The sequence below is a fragment of the Eucyclogobius newberryi genome, unplaced genomic scaffold (genome assembly GCF_026437365.1).
Source record: "Eucyclogobius newberryi isolate DKJ021-1_F unplaced genomic scaffold, fEucNew1.0.hap1 SCAF_8, whole genome shotgun sequence".
In the NCBI taxonomy this organism is placed as follows: Eukaryota; Metazoa; Chordata; class Actinopteri; order Gobiiformes; family Gobiidae; genus Eucyclogobius; species Eucyclogobius newberryi.
In genome coordinates, this window is record NW_027316500.1 from 10,651,091 (window position 1) to 10,671,380 (window position 20,290).

Consider the following 20,290-nt stretch of genomic DNA (forward strand, 5'->3'; position numbering starts at 1 on the left):
AACTAAATATAAAAATAAAACAAAGTTGAAGTCTAATAATGAAGTAAAATCATATTTCTGTCCATTCACATTGTGCAAAATTGGAACCTGACATTTATGCACACATTTTAACACGTTTCTCTTGGATTGCCATTACATTGTCTGAATATTATCTTCGAGATGATTAAAAAAAGCTCTAGTGATCTGTAACGGCAACAACAACATGCACTGCACCCGTCCTCGTCACTGTAAGACCTACACAGCAGCATATTTGCGCATTAACTTGATATTGATCTCTCAGCAGTGCTCTGTTAGCTTCCCAGGATCGCCGTCTTGTTTACTCAGAACAACTGGATGGCGTGTTAGCCGTGGCTTTGCTTTTAGTCAACAAATTCCTGGTCGATTAGGCAACAAGCCACCGTTTCTGCCCAGTGGATCTGACATACCATGACAAACATTCCATGACAAATAGAGCAGAGACAGCGCTTGGTTCAACAGATGCCAGAGCAGGAGGGCAGTTCAATTAAAAGGGAATAAATGCTTTCTCACTCCGTAAATGAGCTCATAGGAGTGAACTTGCCAGGCCCGCACACTGAGAAAACACAGGGGTATGGATAATGTGGAAATATTATCACATCCAAGAAGCAAAAAAGACGTCCATGTTAGGCTTTTGGCAACAATTGACAGCACAAGTGTTCGGAAATAGAGTTAAGTCCCAGCTCTGTGAACCAAAGGCTGCTGACTGATGCATTTGTTCATTTTACGGCACTTCCCATTCATAAAAAACTCCATTCAAGTATCTTTCCTATAATCTTGGTTGTAGTATCATGTTCAACAAGTGTTTTTCATTCACCAGATGGCAATTTCAAAGCATTTCATCATAGCTCTCTGAAAGCCGCACAGACACATTTTTAAGTTAGAAATCCATCCTTTTTCCTACGATAGTAACATAAACAAATTAATCAACACAATATATTTGGAGACAATATAAAGCAACAAAAGATGAATGTAAGAAACACCTTTTATCTTCTGTATTTACTCGGCCGTGATCATTTTCCGCAACAGTACTTTATAATTTGTTTATTTTCGAGAGATACGTTGTGTCTGAAAACTCTGACTTTGCCTGAAATAAATGACTGAAATAAATGACCTGTATTTATAAAAGCGTTGTTATTAAATAGTTGACAGCATGTAGTTTTCTCACCACGTCTTTGCTGAACATGTATTGTTACCATAAATCACAGCTGTCCACATCAGTCGACTCACAAAGCCTGCTCTAATAGTTTAATGTAATGCCATGCGGGGAATTTGAATGATTATTATTACATTTATAATGATGATGGCATCAGATTAACTTGATTTTCTAATGTGATTTGTGCCTTGATTGTTGGCTGATTGATGAGTTTTATCAAGCAAATCTTAACCAGCGATGGAGGAAATAATCAGTTGTAATATCGAATTACAAGCACAGATAACATACATAATTTTGTATGAAATAAGTATAAATGAGTATATATTGTATAGATATATAGCAAAAATGTATCAAAGGACATGTAAATGTAAATGAGTGCCTTTACCGCCAACAACATTAGGTGACTTTGAGTGTTTTGAAAAGTGCTATAACCAAATCGCAAAATGGGGGATTTCAAGATATTTACACGATATTTACTCTTTAGATAGATGTCTTTATTGTCAGGGGATGAAGATTCATTTCTTGACATTTTACACCATAAATGAACAACATAAGACAATGAACACAAATTACAAAATAAATAAATTCTAGGTTAAAATTAATTACACACATAATTCTCTTTCTAAGGTATTTTCTGTCTCTGTCACATTTGGGAACCTGTGATAAAGACTATTTCTCTAAAACATAATTCATGTTGAGGAGAGGGCCACACAGAGAAAATGAAAGTATGAACAGATGTATCTAAATGTGAAATATCTATAAGCTTCGAACTGATGACCGTTGCCATACAAATTGACTGCTTAAAAATGAAATATTATATAATGATGGAATTCTTCAAAAGGTCCCTTATAACAGAAAGTTGAAACCCATTAATAAAGTATCCTTAATTCCACAAAAGTGAATAACATTTATCTAAACTGTTTTTCGTTTAGGAGATGGTTTGAACTTGGCGGCCAACTTCCTGAAGCGCCACTCTAACCTCAGATGCATCGCTAAGCAGCTTTATGGAGGTATGTACAGTACAGTAAAGCCATTCCTGTATTTCAATGACTGCATTCTCATTTTAATGATTCATAAACGGACGTCTCCGAGGCTTATATCCAGCCACATTTCCCACAGAAAATCCCAGTCAGCTCCTGTGGTCGGCCTGTTGACTTTTCTTCCCCTCACTTGTTTTTATGTCCTGTCCCCTACCTGCTTGAGTCCAGCCTGCTATTAAGTGGATCCCGTGAGAGGCGACTGGGAGTGTGAGAGAGCGACTGGGCCGTGTCTATGGAGGGCAGTAGGAATCTATCTCCACACCTCATCTAGAGCCAATGACCCCCGGTGACCTTTTCATGGGACCGACCCGGCTCTCTTCCTGTCTGTACGGTTAATATCTACTGTACTCTCCCGGGCTTTGGATGGGGAGACAGTAGGGAGGAACCTGCAGCAGAATGTAATCTTTCTAAACCGCTATAAAGACCCTTTCAAAGTTTGTAAACGGAAACATTCTAAATTCCAGAATGGAGGCTAAAGTGAAGTAGAACGTAATGCAATTTCAATAGGGAAATTTGGATTAATCACAGAATATTTCACAAAATATGACAACTCAAGAGGGTGTTTGGCAAATGATAACCCGTTTGAAAACATTTACAACTGTGTTTTTACATAATTTATTTATGTCATATGAGATTATTTTAGACAGCATTTTTGATAAAGGTAGAATCCTGATTTTTAGTTTTTACTGGACTAATTCATTTATCTTTAGCTATATTACGTACAGTATACAACATCTTATAGTTTTTGTGAAGGTCCAACATAATTTTGCGGCAAGAAAATCATATCATCCATTCTTTGTAACAGAATAGCAAACTAACTGACAATTCTTTCCTGAATTTTTGTTACAAAGAAAAATAAAACCATTAGTATTCTGATGCCAGTTATTGATTGAAAATATGTTACAATATTTTACTTTTGCCTCCAGAAGGCTCCACTCCAGGACATTCAGAGACATTGTGCTTTAAAGGGTCTATTAGTTTCATAATTAACCCGTTAAACGTTTTTTAAGCAAAAACTTTCCAAATTCCGGAATGGAGGCAAACGTCAAGTGGAAGATAATAATGACAATGGATAAACTTGGAATAGCCTCAGTATATCAAAAAAAATTAAAAATTGCATTTCTTTTTTTTGGCAAATCAAAACCACTTTACTAAGTGTAAGTAAATAATCAAGTTCATAAAAAATCTACATCCATCACTGAACTGAACCTCAACCTTCCATCCATCTCATCATTTGAATACCTCGCCTTCTCCCTCCCCAACTCTATCACCGCTATCCTGATCTATCGTCCCCCAAAGCCCCACCCCTCTTTCCTCACTGAATTGTCTGAACTCCTCACCATCGCATCCTCTCTCTCTGCCCGCCTCCTACTCACTGGTGACTTCAACATCCACATTGACTGCCCCAACGCCCCACTGACATCCGACTTCCTCTCTCTCCTGGACTGCTTCCATCTCACCCAACATATTGACTTCCCCACCCATACCAAAGGCCACATTCTGGACTTAGTCTGTTCCTCTCTCCTACCCATATCTAAGCCCCACCCCCTCCCCTTCCCACTCTCTGATCATCTCTGCATCCTTTTCTCCGCCCCCCTACCCTCGCCCCACAACCCCAAAAAACGCACCATCACCTACCGCAATATCAAGTCAGTCAACCCCCTCACGCTCTCCCAGCTCATATCCTCTGCTTTCCCTCCTGACTCCCCCCCCTCTTCCCCCGACGACTATGCTGTCATGCTCAACACCACCCTCTCCGACTCCCTTGACTCCCTAGCCCCCTGGAAAACCTCCTCCGTCTCATACATCAACCCCGCCCCCTGGTACACCCCTGAACTCCGCACCATGAAGCAGACTGGCCGCCAACTCGAACGACTCCTCAAAAGAACCCGCCTCACCGTCCACGCCGAAGCTTTCAAATTACACATCTCCTCCTACCGTGACGCTCTCCAAGCCGCCAAATCTGCCCACCTCTGCACCCTCATCAACAGCTCCCACCGGAGCCCTCGCACCCTGTTCTCCACCGTCAACAAGCTGCTCCAGCCACCGGACATCACTCCACCCTCCTCCCCTAACCTCTGCAACTCTTTCCTCCTTGCCTTCAATGACAAAATTTCCAAAATCAACAGCTCCATGACTGCCGTCTCCATTAACTCCATCACCACCCCCACCCCTGCCCCCCCTCCTCTCCCTGACCACCCACCCTTCCCTGCCCTCACCACCTTCTCCTCTGTTAACTCCTCTCATATCATAGACCTCATCACCGCTTCCAAAACCACCACCTGCTCTCTCGACCCCCTCCCAACGAATCTAACCAAGGCCTGCCTCCCTGCTCTCATCCCCCATCTTACCACCCTCTTCAACCAGTCTTTATCCCTCGGCCATGTTCCTTCCATCTACAAACTGGCCTCCATCACCCCCATCCTCAAAAAACCCACCCTAGACTCCGCCAACCTCTCCAACTACCGCCCCATCTCCAACCTGCCGTTCCTCTCAAAAACGCTGGAACGCATCGTCGCCGCCCAACTTCACACCCACCTCCAGTCAAACAACCTCTATGAACCCCTCCAATCTGGCTTCCGCCCACTTCACAGCACTGAAACAGCCCTGGTCAAAGTACTCAACGATCTCCTCACCTCTGCAGACTCCGGGGCCCTCAACATCCTGTTACTACTAGACCTCAGCGCAGCCTTTGACACTATAAACCATTCCATCCTCCTACAAAGGCTGCGCCAACTGGGTGTTGAGGGCTCTGCACTTGACTGGCTCACATCCTACCTCACCAACAGGCAAGAGTTCATTTCCCTCTCCGGTCACTCATCCACCCTCTCCCCAGTAACGCAGGGGTCCCCCAGGGCTCAGTCCTCGGCCCCCTCCTCTTCATCTGCTACATCTTCCCCCTTGGTCACATCCTCCGCCAACTCAACCTGGACTTTCACTGCTACGCTGACGACACCCAGATATACCTCACCACCAAATCCACCCAAAACCCTCCCCTCAGCCACATCGAAACCTGCATCTCTACAATAAAATCATAGCTCACTCTCAACTTCCTCAAACTGAACAGTGACAAAACAGAGCTCCTCCTCATTGGCACCAAATCCACTCTCAATAAAACTGGTCCCTTTTCACTCAGCATCGACACCTCGACCATCACCCCCTCTACCCTGGTACGCAATCTCGGTGTCATCATGGACCCCACCCTCTCCTTCACTCCCCATGTCAGCCACATTGTCAAGACCTCATACTTCCACCTCCGCCGCATCGCCAAAATCCGACACTGCCTCACCCTCCCCGCTGCTGAATCCCTCATCCATGCCTTCATCTCCTCCCGCCTTGACTACTGCAACTCCCTCCTCACTGGCATCTCCTCCCATTCCCTCCACAGACTCCAAATGGTCCAAAACTCCGCTGCCCGCCTCCTCACCCACCCCCGGTCCCGTGATCACATCACTCCCGTTCTCCGCTCTCTCCACTGGCTCCCCATCAAGCAGCGCATAAACTTTAAAATACTCCTCCTCACCTTCAAAGCTCTTCACCACCTTGCCCCCCCCCTACCTGTCTGACCTCCTCATCCCCCACCGCCCCACCCGAGCTCTCCGATCCTCCTCCTCTCTCACCCTGACTGCACCAACATCCCGACTCAAAACTTTTGGCGACAGAGCATTCTCCCGAACAGCACCCCGACTCTGGAACTCCCTCCCCCCACCTGTCCGCCACTCTCCCTCACTCACAACATTCAAATCCCGCCTAAAAACATACCTCTTCACCCAAGCCTATGACCTCCCCTACCCCTAGCCTCCTCTACCCCATTGCCTACTCTTCTACCCCCTGTTACATCCCCATCTTTTTCTCTCTACTTCTTCTGTCTTGTTCATTTTATCTGTATATTAATGTGTTCTGTACGTGTTGTCCCCCCTGTCTGTAAATACCCCCCCTTTTTTTATTATGCTCAGCGTCTTTGGGTCACTGAAAAGCGCTATATAAATAAAAGTTATTATTATTATTATTATTATTAAGTAATATAAGAGCCTGGTAAAACAAAAAAAGAAAATACAAAAGTACTTTTTATTATTTCTTCATATTACGTAAGTGGTTATTGTACACAATACAAATTCTTGAGTTTTAGGTTTTACAGCAGAATGTTGACCTCATTTTACTTTATCCATATTATTATATATATATATATATATATATATATATATATATTTTTTTTTTTTTTTTTTTTAAATGGAGAAGCCAGAAAAAGGGTTTTATCCAGTAAAGCTTTTGAAAGGTTTGTTTTTTATTAAGGGCTTAAGGACCAAATTTCAAATGAAAGACAATTAAAGGCAGCAGTTTTATGGCAGTGATCTTTGCTGCTGTAAATCATCCGTCTCCACCTAAACACTGCTGTAAAACCTTTCACAAACACTGATTCATCTATTTGACGTTATTGGTCTGACAATATGCAATATGTTTCCACATGCAACTGCACAATAATGAGCGTGTTTCATAGTGAGACTGCAACTGAAAATTTGCTTTGTTGCATTTGTAAACCGGCTCATGTACTTACAGACATTTTCATTACCATGCACTGTTTTTGCTTGTTTAAATAAATTCAACTATTTAATTACAGTTTGTGTAAGAGCACCAAAAAAGTGAAAATATCCAATGAACTTTAAAAAGCACTTTATGCATTTTGTTCACCCTCTTTTCTTATTTTTGGCCCATAAACTTATCAGGCAGGACTGTGTAAACAGCGTGGTATTAATTTTACCGCAACATATAGTGTAGATGTGAAACTTTAACCAAATTCTGGCACGTACATCTTCTTGATTGTGGTTTTATTCCAGTATATCTTTCAAATGACCATATTTTAGTGTGTTTTTATAGTAAACAGTTATAAATAGTAGTCATGTGATCCAATAGCGCACTGCACATCCAAACCCTCTCATATCTCACGCAGCTTATGGGGCTCATAAAACTCCACTAAACTGTCATTATATTTGCTGGTCATAGAGACAGTGAATGTGTGGTGTTTGTTGATGCCCTCACAATATTCGACCACATTTCCCTGCGCCTGACTCCATGTTGTAATTAGAGGTGAGGCCGCATTATTAACGGCCGCGCTCTGCTCTGTCTCTGTCTGCCCCTCAGATCTGCGCATGTTTCCGGAGCGGTTTGTTGTGTGTGTGAGCTGTCCGGAGGATGCCTCTGCGCTCCGGGGAAACCTGAGCCGATCCGCGGTGAGCGCTGTTTATACTCCCCTGTTTCCTCTCACCCCATCGCCTGGCAAAAGGGCCGGCAGCACGGGTCGGGTCTGTCTGTGTTATTACAGGGACCCGCTGCCAAATAGTGCTCTCACTTTATCTGTAATGGGTTTTGTAAGGGAGTTGCTGTGATTCTGACGGGGAAAGAGGAGGGATGGGACATGGGGTGGAGTATGGTGTAGTTCTGACCAGCCAGACCCTTCTACATTCTGTTCAAATGCAGAAGAGTCTGGAATTGGACCATAAGGGGGCGTCAAACAACTCTCCTAACTTGGGACGGTCCAACCACAGCTGATAATTTGGAGCACGTGTCTCTCAAATGTGTAGGACATCTCCTCTCGACTCTTCTTATGACATTCAGAACAAAATACATTACTTTATTTACCTCAGTTACAGCATTTAGTACTTTACTTTACCCACACTGTTTCTAAATCTTCTGTGGTATATATTTTACCTTTGTTCCTTCTTAGATGCCATGTTTATTTTGTTTTAACACAAACAGACCATGCTATATTCTGATTGGTTGATCTGCCCTCAGTCTTTTGAAATCAGGTAAATGTGATATGATTCCAGACCATAATCTCTCTGTAAAGTATTGAATGGTCTTGCAACCACTGCAGCAGTATCATACCTGAGGAAATAGGACTTTTTCCAATATTAAGTTATTCTTTAAAGTAGGAATATAACAGTGGCTATGATTACATGTACACCAAACATTTTATAAACATTCCATTTCTGGATCATTAAGATTATTTAAATGATGTAATCAGTTTGTCGTTTTAATATACTTATAACTCAAAAAGATCTGATAATTAAACAGATTTTGAATGTGCATATAACTGCAGCCAGTGCTGCAGTTATATGCACATTACATGCACATGTAAATGTTTTCTCCTCAATTATTCTGAAACATAGAATGTTCAGGTTTTTTACATTCTAAAAATTGAGAATTGTTTGTTCTGTTTTTTTTTTTTTATAGATTAATGAAAATATATTGAATTTTGGACAACCCTTTCATGACCTAACCAGTGTGTCATCATAGCCAAAGCTGAGATACTTTCTCACAAATATTTGGTCCCCCAAAACTCAAAAAAATAAACCATTATCAGGTTTTGTGAGATTCTGAGAAAATCCCCAGTGAAACTGTGGCTACAGTGAAAACACATTAGACAGACTACATAGTGACTTTTACAAATGCAGCTCAGGTTTGAACAGGTCTTGGCGAAATGGCGGTGCAGTGGACCCTATCTTGACCCCCAGTAATGTCTGGTTGCACAACTTTTGAACATGTCTCTTCCTCTGCTCGGGATTTGGCTGGGTCTTGTGCTTAATGCCGTTTTCCTGCATTTTCACCAAACCATAGTTCAAGAGTTTATGGAGTTAGACAGGACTTTTTTCCACCACAGACTGGGTTTACAGGCAATTTAACATAATCATCTACATTTTCATGTCATGCGACTTGATTGATAGGACTCAGACATATCTGGAGAATAATTTCCAGTTTGTAGTTGTGTATCATCTCACCCTGCAGTTCATAAGTCATACAAAGCACAACAGTAGTTTTTGTCCACACACAGCTCATTTGATCCCCATCCCCCAAGTGCATTCTGGTGGTAGAGCCTTTCACCTTGGCACTCACATCAAGGCATCACATCTCTCTCCATAAAACCATGATCATTGGCCTTCTGTTTTTCAGTGAGTTTGCTGCTATTGTTTCTCCCTTTGAATGTCTCTGCGCTCTATACACTTGGCGTCCAATGAAAGCGGCGATTGTAATATTTTTTGTGGCGCTATAGTCATCAGTGAGGAGTTCAAATTGTATAACCAATTTTCCAGTTGAAGGAGGCATCGCTGTCGATCGCATTCCCCGCGCCAGGATGTGGTTCTCTGGGCTCCTGCTCTACAAGCACGGGGAATTGGAGGGTGGGAGTCTTGTGGCCAGGCGTTCTCGATCCCAAACTCGATTGTGGTTTCGTTGAGGAAAGATACCAGACAGAGAGGCTGAAGTTTTCACATGACAAAAACAATAATTTGTTTACATCCTCAACTCGCTTTAATATGTCGGAAAAGTAAGTTGGAGCAATTTAATGTTACCAAGGAAAATTCTAAATCTCAAAAACAAAGGTTAAACAATGAGTCAGAGCTGGTTCAAGGCTGTCATCTATGAAGAATTATGTGATAGTTTTAAGTCAGAAGTATTCAAATGTCAAAGTGAGGGGCTTTTACACCGCGACTCCTGACAGCAAAAAAGTTTAGTCCCAAAATTGCTTCATGTTTTGGTGAGAGGGTTCAGTTTTGTTGTTAGAGCTCAATTTGTATGAGTATTCGGACAAAAATCTTCAACCGCAGTGGAAATGTGGACTCATCAAATTAGCACATTTACTAAGGTCAGGGGGTGATGCTGCGAGAGCGACATGAGGTGACATCATGGTTGGACCTGTCTTGAGAAAGCTTTATCCCACAAATACGCTGGTTGAATGTGTCATTTGTAATGTGGTTCAGTTTGGAGTGTGGCTTTAGTCACCACTAATCACAACTAAGATCCAAGTTGTCGGATCTGGCAGAACATAAATGCTTGCTGGCATCTGTGATTGAATCATCTAGAATCTACTATAACAACTAAGGGCAATTTAGCTTGAAAATTGACCATCACATTAAAGGTTTACTGGTAGTATTGTGCCTGATGGGGAAGAAAGACACTGCCTCCAAGGCAAGTACTGGCCTCTAAGGAAAAGTACAAAATATAGGTAAGAGTGGTCACCTCCCAACCCACTGGTCAGGGGTTCTATTCCTGCTCTGACCAGTTCATGCTGCCGTTGTGTCCTTGGGCCACAACACCATGTGTTAATTTTGATATATGAAAGGGTCCTATGGCCAAAATTTATATTTATATTGTTTGGCCAGTATATCAGGATGATATTTGCACTGTTTTATATATCAGCTATCGACCGTAAAGCTCCAGCATAGGCTGTTATTCTGTGTGGGACAAAAAACCTGGATGTCATGGGCCTTTGTTTGAACACTTTATTGCAGCATTAACTTCAGCCCATAAGACTACCCAGGGGTTGTGGATGTTTAAAAATCATTGCTTTTATTTATTATTATACTTTTATTATGCAGAGCAGCGCCTAACTATACAACTGAATGTATAGTTATTATATATTTTATAGCTTGGGGGGAAAAAGAAAAAAGAATTGGCCATTTATAAAACATGCCTCAAAACATTGATGGCACTTATCGGCCATTGATTAAATGAAACCAATCATATCGGTTGATCTTTAGTACACAGATTTGATGCTGTGGTCAGTCTACCCCAAGGCAGCCACAGTAGAAGTTGTCCAGTAATACCAGGTGTATTGCGTACCATGCAATAAGTGTCTTTGAGTGAAAAAATTACTACAGGACTGAGCAAGATATTAGTGAGCAAAGTTTGTTTCATTCACAAGCTTCCCTTAAATTCAAATTCCATTGTTTTGTCACTTTGTGATCAAATTACTACTACATAGTACTCTTAGTTACAATCCAACGCTGTTCATTTCCACATTAAAATGACCCATGACACCTTTGTGACCAGATTTATGTAAAGTGTATCATTTTTTCTATTATATTTCCAGTGTCCTTTGTGACTTGAATCCTGAATGCTCTTGTCCTCGCAGCTGCCTCCACATCTGCTCCTCTCACATCACCAGGCTTCTCTCTGATCCAACATGAGGACCATATCAGCCTGACCCAGAATCCCAAAATAAGAGCGCATCGAAACTTGCTTCCTTTGCATAAAACTGAAACAAACAAACCTTTATTTATTATCCTTTCTAATTTGTTGAACTTAAGCCTCATCTGAAACTCCAAGCAGTGACTCCGAGTGCGGAGGGAGGGCGGCCTGGGAAAAAGCACCGTTCCTTAGCGTTGTAAGCCATTGTTTTGCAGTGTGGGCAGCTGAGGTGAGTGGCGTGCTGGGCCGCAGAAGTTGGGATCAAAGGCAGTGCAGATGTGTTTCCAGCCCCCCCACGCCCCTCTCTCCCTTCCCGAAGCCTCTTTCTGTGTTTACTCATGACCTCAGCACGCCTGGGTTCTTCACAGCTCGCTACAGCCATCGGCCATACTTTCCCAAGCACTCATTTTGTCTGTTAATGACTTTAGTTGACTTCATTCAATAACCACCAAAATGTCCCCCAAGGAAGCATCTTACTTGCAAATGTATCCGTTATGTGTAAGGTTGGTGATTGCTGTTTTAAAAGCCACCATGTTTGTAATTGATTGGAGCAATTGTTGTAGTTAGAGATTTGCATTTAGTCTTAATCTTAATCTTAAGTCTTAATCTCGCCAATAGAAATCTTACATGATAACGAGGGCAGTTTAGTCGACCAGAAATGTATTTAATCAACAAAGACCCCCAAGAGATTCCCTGTAAGTTGACTAAAATTAGCGTGTTCTGCCGCTGGCCAAACGTCTCAACCCTATTAAGTATCTCTATAATTTGGATCTGTGTTCAAAATTCAAACTATTTATACAGAAAACCACTGCGTTGTATTTATTTATAAAAAGGCAGATTAAACTTGCAATTCACTCCAAAATCAAAAGATAACTAATTCCTGCTTTCCTCTGCCTGCTGTTGTGAAACAAATACTTTAAAATCCGCCCAAAATAATCAGTTGACAAATAAAAATGTTGCTCGAAAATGTAGGACCAAAAGATACAGAGACAGTTATGTCCCTGCAGCCACTGTCCTTTTACATAATGTCACTCGTTTTTATATTATGTGGCATGTCCTGATGTATGTTTGATGCCTCTTAATCACTGCAAACCAAATTTAGCAAGGGTAATAATAAAGACACCTAACCTAACCTGACCGAACCTAACCTAAAGGTCTAAAGCCCTAAAAATAACAATGGTCAAGTGGGTGAAGTGTCCTGCCCAAGAATATAATATGCAATGCTAATAAAGGGGGGTTGAACCACCATTTTGGATGGTTGTCAAAGACTACGTTTTTGCGCTGTTATGTGCTGCTTTGTAGGGTGTAGCTCTTAAGACTCATGGGTGGATCCAAAATGTTTGTCATGGAGTTTACTGTAAGAAATGTTCTATTTTAAACTAGCTTGTGCCTGTACATGTTTGTTGACTTTGTTGCAAGGACGGCGTGGTGAGCCAAATCGAGCCAAACTGGGCATGAGTGGAGGGTGGAATGAGCGGTGAGAAAATTTCTATGACTACGCTGTGGAAGGTGATAGACTAAAGAAGAATACACAAATCATGAATAGAAATCAGTGAAGAGTTGGTTTGTGCCCAGAAGTCCTTTTCAGGGTTAAATGCAGCATCTGTTTATCCCACAATACAACTTAAAGATTTGTTGGGCTTCAGGCGTTTTATTTATTTACTGGACAGGACCAGAGAAAACAAAGAAAAAAATATAAATTTGAAAATATTTTTTAAGAAAACTCCAGAAAAGAAATGTAAGGCACAAAAGGTCCCATTTAGTCCAGATTTTTTTAAATTTGTCCACTTCCGAGTTAAGTCTGTGAGTGATTTTTTTTTTATTCCCCCCCGTTGTCTATATGTCAGGTTATAGTGCTTTAGTCCAGTCCTTGGTCATCGGTGCAGTTTGTGTCATCCATTTTTTTGTGATTGCCCTTTTCCCAGCCTGTAGTATGTTCCAATGTTCCAAAGGTATCCATCTATATTGTCCAAGGCAGGGGTTTTGAGGGCCAAATCCATAGTTATGAAATTGAGTGGAATGATGGTGTCAAAATCAGTCTGTCAACCACAATTTCTCCAACATTCAGCCCCTCCCTCTGTATAACGAGCACTTTGACACGGTGTTATATAAAAATGAGTCACACTCTTCCAACAGAATTCTTTCCAAACATTAGATTTTGTTGTCCTCCCTTGTGAAGTACATACATTTTCCCACTCCTCGCCCGTCAAAACAAAATTACTTAAGTCATTAATCCATTTAAATACATACAGGCCTTAATATCGATTTCAATCAAAGGGTTATAATAATCATTGCTTTGTTTAATTTCTTGATTTGGGGCTTTAGGTTCTTTTCAAATCAGTGATATGTAATAATGAGGGTGAGGAGTTAAGAGAGACATTCAGAAAACTGCTAGTGCAACAAACACTGAACCTAATCCTCTTGGTCACAGTGCAGGTGCTAAACAATAGTTCTGTTTTTTGTTTTGTTTTTAACCATTTTATTTAGTTCCATGCATAAACTGCATACTAGAGTTTTTCTCTCTGAAATATAGTTCTGTTATGATTTGGTGGTGCCAGTTGGAGAACTCCGCTGCAGCATCAGTGCACACTTCAAAGCCTTACCGGGGAAAGAATGATTCCATTTTCTTAATTTTATTACAGCTAGAGAAACATTGAGCATTTTGTTGACCAGCAAGCTTCAAGAACATCAAACTGTAAGGCTTTGTTTTGAGAGACAGGGCTCTCTTATTTGAATGTGGCAGCACATGGTATCGTTTATTGGTGAGGAAATTAATCAAAAGAACGTAATAAGTGTTCAGTTTTCTTCCTATTTTGAGATTCTGTAACATTTCAAGTCTGTTCACGTTGACCTTCAGAAACCCAAAGGACTCACTCATAACACATACATAATAGACTGTTGAATGCATTACACATCCATGACACATTCACTATACAGTCATTTTACATACATGATTTTTATAGGTTGTCATCTGGACACCGTTTTTGAAATTTAGAGGTTTTGACTTCCATCCTAAATCATTTGCAATCTGAAGGTAGTGGACTGAGAAGTTAACATTCATACTGCTCTGAACTAGAGAGGTGCCCTAAGAGAAGTGTTTTAACCCGAAACTGCTCTGCCTTTGTTTTCCTGTTAGCCTCATTATGGGTCGTTTTAACCCTATTCTCTGCCCGCCTCTCACTCACAGCTGTTAAGTACCTGATTAGCATTTGACTGACTTGGGTGACTATAGCGGTTTAACATAATTTCTGTTCAAAGAAGGGTCTTCTTTTTTCAGAAAAATTGCCTCCTTCACCCCTCTTTTAAACCATCCCTTCTCCCTGCTTATTATTTCTAAAAACAGTGTCCACATGAAACCTTTTCTGCCATAGACCATTCCTGGGCGAATGAAGAATTACGCAAACTCCTCTCCAATCATCACATTTTCAGCCATATTTATTCAAACAGCAGCAGTTAGCAATAAACCCATGTCTTTTCTACCTTCAGAGTTTGTAACATTTCTACATTTTAGTTGCCTGACCTTGCATATTTCTGCTTTTCATGCACCCTAACATTATCACAGCATAATTTGTTTATCTTCCAGCTATCCAGTTTTAAAGTCACGTCTGATCCAACTTCCTGTACTCCAAGAAATTCTTGCAAAAGCTTGTAAAAACATCCCGCCTAGTGATTTTGAGGCACCTTGAAAACAACAAATGGTCTGAGGCCCTCTTAAATTGCAATAACGTAATATTACACATATAAGCCAGTGCCAGTATCCACATTCTTGTTGGACTCCAAATAAATCTGTTAGAGACCAGATCTTGGTTTGCTTTTCACACTTGTATTTAAAAAAAAAGTGGAGAAACTCTTTTTTGAAGAGACACATTCCTTTTTATCTGTGTCATAATAACATACACAAATTTTCTAGATATCTTCAATGTTATTTGAGGAAGTTAGAAGTCAGATACTGGCAATCCTACGTGCATTTCTCGCAACGTTCAACTGTGGCAACCTTTTCAGGCAACGTCTTGTTATTATTTTGGTATAACCCCCGTGTCACAGCACAAGGCATGAAGAAAACAGTTTATTTTGCTTGTGCGGTGGGTGGAGCTAACCCCATCTGACCCCTCTGACCTCTTGCACTGGATTCACTTTAAGAAATATCTCCAACTCAACTGAGAATCACACGCTTAAGCTCACATAAGTCTGTTACATTCTTTGTCAAAAATAAGGTATTTAGATTCTGTAAGTTTGGTCTTCTCCATCACTACATTACTTTAAAGTTTAGCCGCGTGCAATGATAACACAGCAGGTAATCTTGCTATCTTTGCTCCTGCCCTTATCAGAGATGGCAGAGTGGAACGCTCTCAAGCCCCTGTTTTATGGAGCTTGCGGCGAGTTATCTTTTTGAAGTCCTTTCCAAAACTGAGAATCGGTACCAGTATCTTCTAACCCTGTGATTCATTCGGTTTACTCTCGCTGCCCTTTTGCCAGGCTTATCATAATCTTATGTCCAGATGTGGCGCCTTGTGTCGAGCTGACATGCCGGATGGCCAGAGAGGGCGCTGTGGTGCTTCAGCGACAATGCAGCACCATAGCGTCATTATATGTGGGTTTGCTTTGTATGATAGTATTGGTTATTTATTAGAGTAAAAATTAAACAGCATAGCACTTTCAGGTGTCAGATGTTCCTATTTTATTTTGGATTCCATTTAGACAAATAGCCTTTTTCTAGCATCCTTCCCTTGTTGCGTTTACCCTGCCAGATTAGAATAAAGTGGAAACATATCAAATTATTTTCCCAAAGACAATTTAAACAAAGGCTTGAAATAAATTGGAATACATTGTTTTCATGATTTAATCTGCAACAACACATATGCCTACCATCTAATGTATTTTTATTTTAATATTTGATCAGGGACAATGCACAAAAATATGAATGAAATATATGAAAGAAATTGTCATGTGCCAGGTTTAAGCAAAAATACTCATTTCCACCTGTTACACTTACGGTTTGAATAAAAATGTGTTTTTATTGAGAGGTGCATTCAATAAAACAGTCACACAGTTTTATATTTAAAGCAGAATTAAGTTACATTTTCACCTTATTGAACGTGTTTGTAAGTCCCTGTGATGGTTAAATATGTATTTTCGGGGCGTTTGAAGTGTCGTCGCCCCCTGCTGTCTCTGGGCATAAAACCAGCCTTGCAACATTTACCGACTCGGCTGAGAAACCCTCGCTCTTTTTTATAAATGTTTTTGTATGTGATTATACTGTCTTATTATGATAAACAAAGAAAAAAGAAGAGCCTTTGCGTCTATTTTCTGACAATGTATTTTCACAAGGGAGCTGCAGGGGGAGCTTTATTGCCAGAGTGACTTAGTTCTGCTTTAAAACGGTCGACCCACAGTGTCATACAGTGTCATACATGCACTCAGCACACAGACTTACCCTTCACACATTCACTCACATTGGTCAGTGCACACAGGTTTGTTGGGAGAGTAACCAGTGCAAACATGTCATTTGTGCGTGTTGCTTGATAAGAAAAGGATAATTGACCAATGCGATTTTGCGTCTTGGAACGTGGCAAATCATAGCATACAATTTTTCTTATTGGGTATAAAAAACATTTATTCTGAATAAACTCAAACCCTGGACCAAGGAATCCTAAAATTGAAATATTCTCACACCTACACACATTCATAAGTTGTGTGGGAAAAATCAATGCATTTTTTAATCATGTGTAACAAAAAAGATTTCACAAGTATCGATTGAGTAAGTTCCTGCTTTTCCATCAAGCAGGTATTAATTATTGTGCCGGTAACATTACCTCACATTTTACAACATTGTATTCCCAATGAATATAACATTCTAACTGTATCATGTCATAATTTCTCCCCAGGGGATTTTGGGCATAAGTTCCTTGGAAGTCATTGAAGTTTCAGAAGCGTAAAGGCAATAATCTACAAAGGCATAGGGAGAGGTCTTGTTTACCTAACTTATCTTTTAGTTCAGATTAAAACAAAACAATAATAATACAAAAGCGTGATGAAATAAAAAACACTGACAATGACGCAACAAAAAATCTTCCAATAATTATGTTTACCTGTACCTTTTACCCGTCAAATTTTCCTTCAACAGAAACAATTTACTGCTTTTTCACATAACGTGCTCCAACATTTTGAGAGTCATTTCTTTCCAGATTAGGCTGCCTGCTTTCCCACACAATGCTCAGCTCTTTATCTCCATGCCTTGTGATAATTACAAGGTGCATTCATTCGTCCACACCCTCGTACTTGAGATTTTAATCCCTCCTCTGTCTCCTACGCAACATATCAAGCTCTTATGATTATTATTCATGTTTCTGGGTCTGTCTGCCCCTGGCTCCTCCATCATAGTTCCTCTCTTTTATTTGAAGTCGTGCCGACAGGAAATGCACCCCACTAAAAGTTTCCCATCGTCCCCTTGTTGATTTTTCTTTCATGTTTGCACTTTCAAACAGCATTCATTCATATCGAGCAGATGAGCTGACGCATCAAGGCCTGATGATGCAAATGTGGGCACCCACGTCTTTCTCAGAACTGATGTCACTGCAGTACACAAGTGTTGTGTCTTTATTATTACTACACAATAGTATAGGGATAGTCATAGCCATAGCCATAGGGATTTAGAAAGAATAAACTATTTAAAGTTAAACGGCAAGGTAGAGGCTAAAGCAGCAGTAAAAAAACAAACTGTAAAACTTCAGCAAAAATATTTAAATTAATACATTTCAGAAACATATTTTAATTAAAACATTTGTTACTTACCACACAGCTGATTAGCCCCAAGCAAGCTTTCAAAGTTTCAACTGTATTTTTTCAGAATCCCTATGGGAAAAATAATGGAAAATGTACTTCTGGATTAAAGTGGTGAGCAGTCACTGTTGAGCTCCAGTGTGGCTGCCAGGCTAGACTTTCTGTTTTCCGTTTGCCGCAACACACTTTCAATTTTGGAGGTAAAGTGACTGAAAGATATTTTTATAGGATCGGTCAAAATCTGAGACAATTATAAAAGTGTAAGGTGTTTGTTCCTTAACTGTTTTGGTCTGCTACCCTAGTCCAAATGTGCTCCAGTAATGAGTATTGTTGTCACAGTGCTAAACATTTAAAACTTGATTTTAATACTAAGGAAAAGGCTTGATACAATTTCAATGCCACAATAATACATACAAATAAAATTCATATTCATAATAAAAATAATACAAATTAGACTATACAAAGTATTTTCCTACACAATACGACCATCTGGTTTTACACATATACACTAGTTCTGATCTAGATCAATAACATTCTAAAAGTATTCAGGAAAGGTCCATTTGTGTCCTGCTCATGTCATTTCCCCCCCAGTTTTGATACTTGTTCAAATTAGTTTCTTATTTTGATAATAGTTTTAGTATTGATTAGTATCTCTGTATCAATACGTTATTAATTATACCGTAGTAATGACTGATTTAAGCTCTGCCACTTTTAGGCTACGTTCACACATTGCAGGTTCAGTGCCCCCAATTAGATGTTTACATCACAGTGTGAACGGCCCTGCTAAAGATAATGTATAAAGAAGATTCATTTGAGGTAATTCCCAATTGACAAATGGAGCTCACTGATGTAATATATATTTCAATGTTATAGTCTGTGTTATAACGTGACAACAGCCTGACTCCTAGTTCTGTTATTTTTTCTTCTGCGCATAAACCACTTCAGGGCTCTTGGGTTCCCACAGGAGGAATGATTTGAGCCACATTTTATTTGCGATGTGAACCGCTTCTCCAAAAATCTGAGCATCAACAACTCCTTCGGTGTGACAAGCAGAGCGTTAATTCCTACAGACAAGCGATGGCAAACAAGTGGCACCAATTGAATTCACCGTTTCACCTTTCACACATGCAACACATAATACAACCACCCTGAGTCACAAATGTGCCGTCCCAGGACTGTGAGTTACAAATAATGAGCAGCATCTAAATCCGACAGGACGTTGCTTTATTCTTTTATTTTGCTCTGTGCTGCATGAATCCAGATCACCAGCTGCGGTCCAGACTTGGTTGTGAAGCGCCTGACCCTCTGCCCACTCTCCACTAGGACGGGACAAAGACGCGTCTGTCCCTGGTTTCCTGTGTGGGAATCTTACATTTGTGTTACATTTCTGAGCCTCTGGAGGTCCACTGCTCTTTGTTACATTGTCGTTTTTTTTCTGTCTCCTATTCACGTCCCAGTATCTTGTCCCTTGTTCCTTGACATTAGCGGCCGCCCACTTCCCTGTCGGACGGCCCCTCTCTCTGCCCCCTTTCTTCGGTTTGGCCTCTTTTACAACACAGACCAGTGAGCAGTTGCTAGGGTCAACACACAACACCAACCACAATGCCCTCGTAGTACTTTCTTATTCGGGATCATTACACTCCCCTGTGTCTGTGGGGATACGCCAACTTCTATTACAACTATTGCTGAGTATTAAAAAGGGTCACTGAGGACTTTCCCTGAATCCACTGTAACTACTAGTTTTCCAAGCCAAGCACTGGGCAAGAGTTGTACCAATGCAATGCAGTTCTAAGTCTTTAGCAGTAAAATTTGATTTATGTTAATTTATGGTTCTCCAGATACAGCTATTTTTCTTTAACTTGTTTGACCTTCTTTACACGTTGCGATTGTGCTAGCCGTAATAATAACCCGCCACCATCTAGTGCAATGATTTAATGCCAGATGCCCTTTCTTAAGGAAGGTGTATTGTAATTTTTACCAGATATTTCATTTCAAACTATAACATACTTTGATTTTTCGACTTTTACATTTAGGTCTTGGCAAACTTCAATAGTGATCTTAAACTGCTTAATAATATAAATGGTACAGTTCATTTCATGCAGAACTGCACAGTGGCATGTCATCTTAGCGAGCAGCAGATCATCATATGTTTTTTTGTGCAAAAATTGCCATGTGACCTTTGTTTCTGAATGATCACAGGTACAAAGCTGTGGGCAGGATTGGTGATAGGTATAAACAGACATGTTCTGACCACTCTTGCCACAAAATACAGAAGAAAGCAGGATTACTCAAACATGCATGGTTCAGTCCAAACACTACACTGTTATAACACGGT

At 40.5% G+C, this 20,290-nt stretch overlaps 1 protein-coding gene across 1 annotated transcript in view; it reads left to right on the top strand.

The window, feature by feature from the left end:
* slx4ip (SLX4 interacting protein) overlaps nucleotides 1–20,290 on the top strand; it is a 52,053-nt gene that overhangs the window by 28,585 nt on the left and 3,178 nt on the right. Inside the window, exons 4-5 of the mRNA XM_072436909.1 lie at nucleotides 2,104–2,181; nucleotides 7,351–7,439. Coding sequence (XP_072293010.1) covers nucleotides 2,104–2,181; nucleotides 7,351–7,439 — 167 coding nt within the window. The remainder of the gene's footprint in view (nucleotides 1–2,103; nucleotides 2,182–7,350; nucleotides 7,440–20,290) is intronic.